At 54.7% G+C, this 8917-nt stretch overlaps 1 protein-coding gene across 1 annotated transcript in view; it reads left to right on the top strand.

The window, feature by feature from the left end:
• Positions 1-8917, top strand: part of HDAC4 (histone deacetylase 4) — a 221648-nt gene that overhangs the window by 104775 nt on the left and 107956 nt on the right. The window contains 1 exon segment of the mRNA XM_007469941.1: positions 6569-6813. Coding sequence (XP_007470003.1) covers positions 6569-6813 — 245 coding nt within the window.

Genomic DNA, 8917 nt, shown 5'->3' with positions numbered 1-8917 from the left:
GCGGGCCTCTCACTGCTGTGGCCTCTCCCGCTGCGGAGCACAGGCTCCGGACGCGCAGGCCCAGCGGCCATGGCTCACGGGCCCAGCCGCTCCGCGGCATGTGGGATCCTCCCAGACCGGGGCACGAACCCGCGTCCCCTGCACTGGCAGGCGGACTCTCAACCACTGTGCCACCAGGGAAGCCCCGTGCTTTTTTAATGACAGTGTTGAGAACAAGGAGGCCGTGGATCGCTGCCTTCACCGCCCCGGAGAAGGTGACTTCCAGGCTGCAATTCTGCCCACGGCCCAGGTACTGATAACGTTGACGGGGAAGTGAGTGCATTTTCGGACGTGAAACCTCACACGCCTCCTTTTTCAAGACACTCTTGGAGGCTGAGTTCCTGCAGAAAAAGAATGAACCAAGAAAGAAGAATGAGGAGTGGGGTAAAGGGATCAGGTGATCGACTCTGGGACAGAGACCAGTGGGATGGATCCCAGGGAGGATGAGGGGGCCGGCCTCAGGAGGGCGGCTCTGCGGGAGATTCTGGGCCGCCCGGCTGGACCAGAGCTCAGCAGCCGCGGGGGCGGGCGAGGGAAGGGGGGCTGACCTGTGTGGACCTGCCTGCCCTCCGACCTCACTTACCAGGCGAGGCAGGTCTCTCTGTGGGGCCTCCTGCGAGCCTCGCACCTAGAGGGCAGCCTGGGTGGAGCAGGGGCAGGACACAGGGCAGTGCTGGCCCGCGGGACGGCCCTGCTGGGTGCTGCCATGGGGGTAGCCCTTGGTTCCCGGGGGTCACTCTTGACCTCGCCCGGACGGAGTTCGTCTTTGTCACCTGTCCTAGAAGCTGAAGGCAGCCTGAACTGCGACTCTGTCCTTTCCTGGGAACCTTTGTCACCTCCCGTCCCGCTGCTCCTGTGCTCTCCGCGGTCACATGGGGACACATGTTTAGGGAGACATCTGTAGATGTTATAACCAGAAAGAAAAGCAGGGATGCTGAACAAAGTCAGAATGTTGCTGGGGGCACAGGCATGTGATGTGTGGGGCACGGAGGGCGATGCTCTGGTTCTGGTTGAGGTCGGGGGGTGACTGTGTCACCCTTAACCCTTCTGTTCTCCAGGGTGTGTGACACGTTTCACCATAAAAGATGAAAATGTTTTGAACTCAGTTCTGCGTTTCCTACATAGCCCTCCCTTTCTTTCTCTTCCTCCGCCGCCCCCTGCAGTCTCTTCTCTCCCTAACCCTCACACACGCAGGCAAACGTCATGGTGAGGGGAAACCGTGGCTCCGCGGATGAGGGGAAACCGTGGCTCCGCGGATGAGGGGAAACCGTGGCTCCGCGGATGAGGTATCTTTTATTGTCCCCTAGATTTGAATGAGTCGTTCTTTACTTGAACAGACGCTAAACGTCGGCCCTGTTTTCTAAAGAATAGTCCTTCTCTTTCTTTCCTGTCTATATGATGACATGAAATGGTGTTATGAAAAGAGGACCCAACCCATGTAATGGAAAATTACAGTGTCCTTTTTTTCTGATCATTTATTAAAAAAAAATAGAGACCAGCAGATTTTTTCTATTTCTGATTGAGAACTTACAATTCACAGCCCAGGCTTGGCCATTTCTTATTGAAACTCTGAATATGGTCTTTGTGCTTTTACTAACGTCATGAGTCTGATTGTATTAATATGTTTCTCAAGGCACAACCTATAAAAGCAATTTTCTGCTCTGCCATAAAATATTCATGAGAATACAGGCTTTTTTGTCTTGATGCTGCATTCTTTAAGCAGAGAAGCTTTCATTGTTTCTTCAGGGCTCTTTGGGTCAAAAGCACCAGCAGCTTCTGTTGGGAACTCATGGCATTTCAGAGAGTTTTTGATACGGAAATAGTCCGAGTCATGTTTGACGCACCCGCCAGCGATGGGAATGAATGGGGACTGTGGGTCTGATGCCACAGCTGGCGCTCAGGCCAGGCCTGGGGACCACGCGGCCACTTCCCCACCCGCCTGGCTTCCCGAGGCTGGGCACACGAAGCGGGACAAGGACCTTGCCTGCGTCCCCCGGCCTCGTGTAAGTTCCACTGTTGGTTTGCATGTCTGTAAATGCAGTGCTGTTTTCAGAGGTGGAGAAATGGCAGGAGCTGGTCGCGGTGCGTCTGACGGAGGTGATGTCTAGCTTTGCATTCTCTTTGCTCTGCTTTTGACTTTCTCTAGCAGAAGAATGAAGTTTTATGTGAAACCTCAAAAGGGTCAACCCAGGCAGGACCTGCATCCCTTTCTCACAGTAAATGTGGAGGGAACGTGGTGAGAACAGGGATGCCTTGGGCCGAGGACAGCACGTGCCCCCCGCCCCCCCGTGCCCCGCTGTTCCCTTCTGTCTGTTCATTGCGGGCAGAAGGGGCTTGCCGGGGTGGGGTGGGGTCTCCTCGCCACCCTGCGTGCCCACCCCCCAGGGTGCATCCGCTCCGGTGTCTGTGGCATGACCAGGGGGTGTTTCCTTCTAAGGTTCCCTACGCCTCCAGACACACAGGAGGCTGAGAAAAGGTGTAGTAAACAAAGCGAGGCTCAGCTTGCGGGTGGTGGGTGTGACGCCCCTCCCCGCCCCGCCGCCCCATCCACAGGGCCCGGTCCTGCCCGGCCATCCGCGAGTCCTCCCGTGCTGCCCCTGCGGCCACTGCCCCACCTCTTTCACCTCCAGCGATCCTCCCGCCTCAGAGATGCAGCCCCCTCCTCACACCTGGGGAAGGTGTGAACCCTTCCCCAGGCCTTCCATCGGCCCCACTGCCCCCTCCTGCCTGTCTTCACATCAGACCTGCCACAAGCCAGTGCCCAGCACAGAGCAGGAGTGTTTCCACGGTACGTGAACACATGCTTAGAAACGTTTGGCCCATCTTATTTTTGGAGTCAATAAAAAGGATCCCTTAAAGTTGTTTTATGTTCAGTTTTTTTTTGTTTGTTTGTTTGTTTTTCGGTACGCGGGCCTCTCACTGTTGTGACTCCTCCCGTTGCAGAGCACAGGCTCCGGACGCGCAGGCTCAGCGGCCATGGCTCACGGGCCCAGCCGCTCCGCGGCATGTGGGATCTTCCCAGACCGGGGCACGAACCCGTGTCCCCTGCATCAGCAGGTGGACTCCCAACCACTGCGCCACCAGGGAAGCCCTGTGTTCAGTTTCTGAAGACGTTATAACTACTAGACATTTCTGGTGGTCCTCCTGACTCCGCCTAGGAAGAATTAGAAGTGGGGAGAGGGTGTGCAACAGTGAGCGGTGGATGGGTCGTCTTCTGCCCAGCATCGTGGGGATGGCCTTGTTCCTACATAGTGTCTTAGTTCACCTTTGCACGTCTCATGAGCGGGGACCACGTCTGACCACCCCTGCTGTCAGGGCAAGTGAGATGATACTGCTACAAAATGCAGGCAGTATGGTTATTTCACAGATTCTCTGTGGTTATTTTCTTAAGCTAAAATTCTGCTCCCTGACCAGACAAGCAGAGTGTAAGAGACACCGCAGGCCCGTCTCACCTATGACTGTGGATTCAAATGTTCGTAATGAAACGGTCACAGGCTGAAGGCATCAGCGACTCTTTGTGTGTGTGTGTGTGTGTGTGTGTGTGTGTGTGTGTGTGTGTGTAAAACCCCGGAAGACCAAGAGTCGGGTTTATCCTTAGAAAGCAAAGGCCAACTGGGACTTCCCTGGTGGCACGGTGGTTAAGAATCCACCTGCCAGTGCAGGGGACACGGGTTCGAGCCCTGGTCCGGGAAGATCCCACATGCCACGGAGCAACTAAGCCCATGTGCCACAACTACTGAACCTGTGCTCTAGAGCCTGCGAGCCACAGCTACTGAGCCAGCACACCACAACTACTGAAGCCCGCATGCCCTAGAGCCTGCATGCCGCAACTACTGAGCTCATGCGCCCCAACTACTGAAGCCCACGTGCTCTGGGGCCCGTGTGCCGCAACTACTGAGCCCGCGGGTCTTGAGCCTGTGCTCCGCAACAGGAGAAGCCACCACAGTGAGAAGCCTGCGCACGGCAACAAAGAGTAGCCCCCGGTCACCACAACTAGAGAGAAAAGCCCACACGCAGCAATAAAGACCCAACGCAGACCAAAAAATAAAAGAAAGCAAAGGCCAACTCACCTGAGGAGGTCTGCTAAGTAACTCACCTGTAATCCATGAAGGAACTAGGCAGGGTAACCGGTTAATAGAAAAACTTTTTGAGCCCATCTGTGGATGCAGAAAGGGAGCTGGAAAAATCTGCCATCATTCACAGTTACAATGTTTTTCAGGAAGCATTCAGTACTGTCATTAGTGAAAGCAGGATAATATACACCACCTCTCCCCACCGGAGAGGGAAAACCATGAACTGAATCTCCTTGAAGACGTCAGGGCACTTTCTCTTTCCTCTAAGTCTCTTTCCTGAGCCCTCCTCCTTGCCCTCCATAGTATTCTGTTCCTTAAAAGAACGTCTGAAGCAAATGGGGGGAAATATTGATTGAGGTTTTATAAAACTGGTGTTGTTTGCACTGTTTTTCCGTTTTCTTACATTACATGATAAAAATGATCAAAAAAGAAAGAAAAAGGAAATTAATAAAAGCCAGCCTTTACCAGCTGGTGTGCAGTGGAGGTTGGTGGGGTCCACCGGTCCCCAGGCCTGTTCACGAAAACAGTTCATTTGTGCAGATTTTTCTCACGTAAATATCAAATAAAGACCTCGCCACACATCAAGCCTCATACCCCACTAGAAAAAAAGAAATAACATACATTTTAAAAGTTGGGGGAAGAAACCGAAGAAAAACAGTCAGCTGGTATTTATCCCAGGCTTGTTAGGGCTTCAAAGAGAGGAGAATTCAATATTTTCTGAAACTGCTGGAATATTGAGGATTTTTCCCCATCCCCTATGGCCAGGTCCCAGGCATTCCTTGCATGGAAGCTGCTCCAGGCTCTGGGGGCCTGGGGTGGAGGCCAGGGCTTGGTCCCGGGGGTGGGAGAGACAGTGACTTCAGCCCCAGAGCCAGGGCCCCGCTCTGCCCCGGGCAGCGTCCCGCACTCTCCCAAGGTGAGCGGCCCTGCAGGTGTGAGGCCACGTTCTAGTCCAGGGCTCCAGGGCTCAGGGAGTCAGCTCGGGGGTTAGAACCCAGGGCTTTGCCAGAGCTGGGCCTCGCCCCACCTTGCCTCGCTCATCAGAAGGATGGTCGGCATGGGACCTGCCGCCTGGCAGTGACCACAGAAATGCCCTGTCCTGAGGGGTGGTTCCACTCATGGGCTGTTTTTCCAGGATCTACGGACTGTGGGGCACAGACTTCCTGAGGGACTGGGTTATGTCCGGCCTGTGAGTGGCCCACGCTCACTTAGGGAGCCCCCAGGACGAGGCCAGGTGTGTCTGTCTCAAGGCCTGACCTGCAGAGGGTCTAGGCAGAGGTGCTAGGATGAGGCCCCATGCCAGGTGGTGAGGGGCTGGCATTGGTGGGGCCCGTGGATATTGAGTCTGGGCTCCCACTGGAGCCCTGAGCCCCCCAGAAGGCGAGGCCCCAGCCTCCGGTCCCCGGGTCTGGTCTGTGCCGTTGCGTGAGCCCAGAGCAGGTTGTGAGGGGGCTTTTTGGAAGGGACAGGGACCATGGGCCTTGGTGTTGGGCTGTCTTCCCTCCTCTCTCTACGAGCAGCGCCCGGGGTGCTCATCTGAGAGGAGGGGAAGCATTACAGGAGCCTCGCGGGAAGTAAGGGGCTCCCCGCCAGCGCCCCTCGGCTTTTCACATGCTGTCCTGTCACGGTAGGAGCACCCACGTCGGGTTATTTTGTGAGGTCCATAATTTAAGGCTCGCTTTCTGCATTCTTTTTCTCACTTTAATTTGGTATTGATTTGTAAGCCTTGAGATCGATTCAGCTTCTGTTTCTAATCAGAGTCACTTGTGGCTCTTTCTCGGCCATACATCAGTGCCGTGAAGACAGTCCATTTCCTGGCAAAGCGCAGAAGCACGTAACCCTGATGCGCAAGCTGTGCGGGCGAGCCGGGGGAGCGTTTTGTTGGCTGCAGCCGGTAAACCTGTTTTCCAGAGGGCGCTCGCTTCACCATGGAAACGCTCTCCCCGTCCGGAGCGTCCGTCTGGATCACTTAAGTGGCACACACTGCCCTGTGGTTCCTGCACACAACTCTTCTGTGTCTTTGTGAAAAGGAGGGGAAAAGCATGGGCAATTTGTCTCTCTACTTAAGGGTGTTCAGTGCTCTTTAGAGCCTTTTTCTTGCTTTTTCTCTTCGTCGACTTTCAAAAAGGATGTCAGAAAAGGCCGCTGGGGCTGCATCAAGGTCCTCTGAGAGAGTAGGGGCCCCTTCGTGGAAGGTCGGGTGGAGGGAAGAGAGTTTGCGGGAGTGTGTGTCCTGGTCCAAACGTCCACTGATTTTGGCCTGAGGGATAGAAACCTCACAGGTCTCCGGGTAGTGCCTTTTGAGCCTGTTGAGGGAGGGGGTGCAGAGGCGTCTGAAGCGTACAGTGGCCCGCAGCGTGTGGGCACCCCGACTGCCGGTGGCGGCTCTCTGGGAGGGTGGGCGAGGCTGGGGGCTCCACGGTGACCAGCGCTCTGTGCTGTGCTCTGTCCCGCAGTGGATGTGGCCTCGGCGCTGCCTTTGCCAGTGGCCCCCCCGGCGGTGCCCATGGACCTGCGCCTGGACCACCAGTTTCCGCTGCCCGCGACAGAGCCCGGCATCCGGGAGCAGCAGCTGCAGCAGGAGCTCCTGGCCCTCAAGCAGAAGCAGCAGCTCCAGAGGCAGATCCTCATCGCCGAGTTCCAGAGGCAGCACGAGCAGCTGTCCCGGCAGCATGAAGCCCAGCTCCACGAGCACATCAAAGTAAGTCGCCTGCCATCCGCCCCCGGGAGCCCTCAGAGCCCGTGCGCTCTTTGTGGCCCCGTGGTTCCCACGCTAACAAGGACCGTCCCTGATAGCCAGCGGTAGCACTGAGATTGATGCACAGCCCTATTCCTTGCTGTGCAGTTAATACCTGCGTGTCCAGCACTTGGGCACTGGTTGAGTAAATTGGGGCAGATGTGGCCAATGGTGGGAACAGCATTTAAAGTCAGGCTGTAGAAGCCTGCTTAAATCAGGGGAAATGCTTATCATCTGACTTCATCTACAAAGATAAGAGTCCGTAAATAGCAACATTACCGGCAAGAAGAAACACCCGTGTTTGCAAATCATCTTTATTTTCTTCTTGGGACTCTTCATTTCCCCACTGACTCTTTATGATTTGAAAAAGATATTAATATTTACCTTTCATTTAAATGGAATAAGAAAAACACTAACATAGGTTGTTTTTTTGGTACACACTCTCTGCATGTATTTAATCTGATCTCAGATTTTAAAAGTAAACCTATTAGAAAGAAACATGCATTAGTGATGCATAGAGAAGTCACGTCATGTGGTTGAGGGACCAGTTATGACATCTGTGATCACAACGTATGCTCACTGTACTTGGAAACATGGAGAGCAGTGCTGTCCAATAGAAAAGTGTATATATTAAAGTTATATAGGTAATTTTACATTTTCTGTACATCTCTTAAAACAGCAAAAGAAACCAGATTGTGTAAGTTACTTATTGCTATGTAACAAATTACCCAAAAGCTTTTGAGCTGGTTAAAATAACAAACAGTGTACTATCTGATAGCTTCTGGGGGTCAGGAATGCAGGAGCAACCTCACTGCTGGCTGTGCCTCAGGGTCTCTCGTGAGGTGCTGTTGAGCTGCCAGTCAGGGCTGTGGTCTCATCTGAGGGCTGGGTGGGGCTGCAGGACCCACTTCCCAGCTGACTCCCGTGGTTGTGGGCAGGAGGCCTCAGGTCCTCCTCACGTGGGCCTCTAACAGCAGCTTCCCCAAAGTGGACACCCAAGATCCAAGTGACCAAGAAGGAGGTCTCGGTGTCTTCTGGCCAAATCTTGGAAGTGACATTCCCCAACCCTGCTACCTTATTCTACTGTCTTACGACCAACCCTCCCAGGAGGGGCCCAGACAAGGGGTGAATACCAGGAGGCAGGAGTCTTTGGGGTCATTGGGAACCTGGCTGCACAAGGTAAACTAACTTTAATGTATTTTATTTAACCTCATATTTCTAAAATATTATTTCAACCTGTGATCCATATAAATAGTTTTGTTCACGCTGAGTCTTAGTGAACCATCGCAGACGAGACACGTGGAGCACATCTCCGTTTGGACCAGCTGTATTGCAGCCACATGTGGTTAGTGGCTACTGGATTGGACAGCAGGGATGTGGAGAATTAAAAGCCCACATGCTTCTGAGATGCCCTTTCCATAGAGACCAACACCACCTACGGCTGGACGTCGCCAAGGCCGGCCTTGACTTCCTCGTTAGCCTGCGCCCAGATGGTGTGTGTGCACTGGTGCCATGCAGAGTAACCGTGCACTGTCTGTTTCTGCCTCTGGCCAGCTGAGAGCTGCACCCGAGGCTGTGGGTCTTGGCAGTTTTGTTGCTGCCACTGCTGCCTTTCGCCCTGACCCCGTGGGGCCTCTGAGGTTGGCCGTGGACAAACCAAGGAGAGAACACTCTCCAGAGCTGCTGGAAGTCCAGGCCTCACGGCTTTGCTTGTAGTGTTCTGAGCCAGCAAGTGCTCCTGCCTGAGAGGTCACCTGTCTCCGTGGAGACGCCCCCGCAGCCATCGTGGTCCTCTGCTGTTTAATAAGCGCTCTTGAGTTTGGGGTGGAGTGGTCGAGGGTCCATGAGAGCCAGCGCGATGCGCTTTTCTCCCCTGATGCGAAGCGCCCGCTCCCCGTGGCTGTTGGGAGGAGAGGGAAGCCCCGTGGGATGCGCTGTGGGATGCCTGGACCTGCGCTGCCGGTGGGGGAGCCAGCGCCTTGCTCACTGCTGCTGCTCTGTGCGGTGCAGGGGAAACGGGGATGCGGTGGGAGTGGGGGTGGGGGGGCCGAGGCGGGGGGGGGCTTCC

Source organism: Lipotes vexillifer, unplaced genomic scaffold (genome assembly GCF_000442215.2).
Source record: "Lipotes vexillifer unplaced genomic scaffold, Lipotes_vexillifer_v1.1 scaffold988, whole genome shotgun sequence".
In the NCBI taxonomy this organism is placed as follows: domain Eukaryota; kingdom Metazoa; phylum Chordata; class Mammalia; order Artiodactyla; family Lipotidae; genus Lipotes; species Lipotes vexillifer.
The sequence above is the reverse complement of the archived record's forward strand: the minus strand, read 5'-3'. Positions and strand labels throughout refer to the sequence as shown.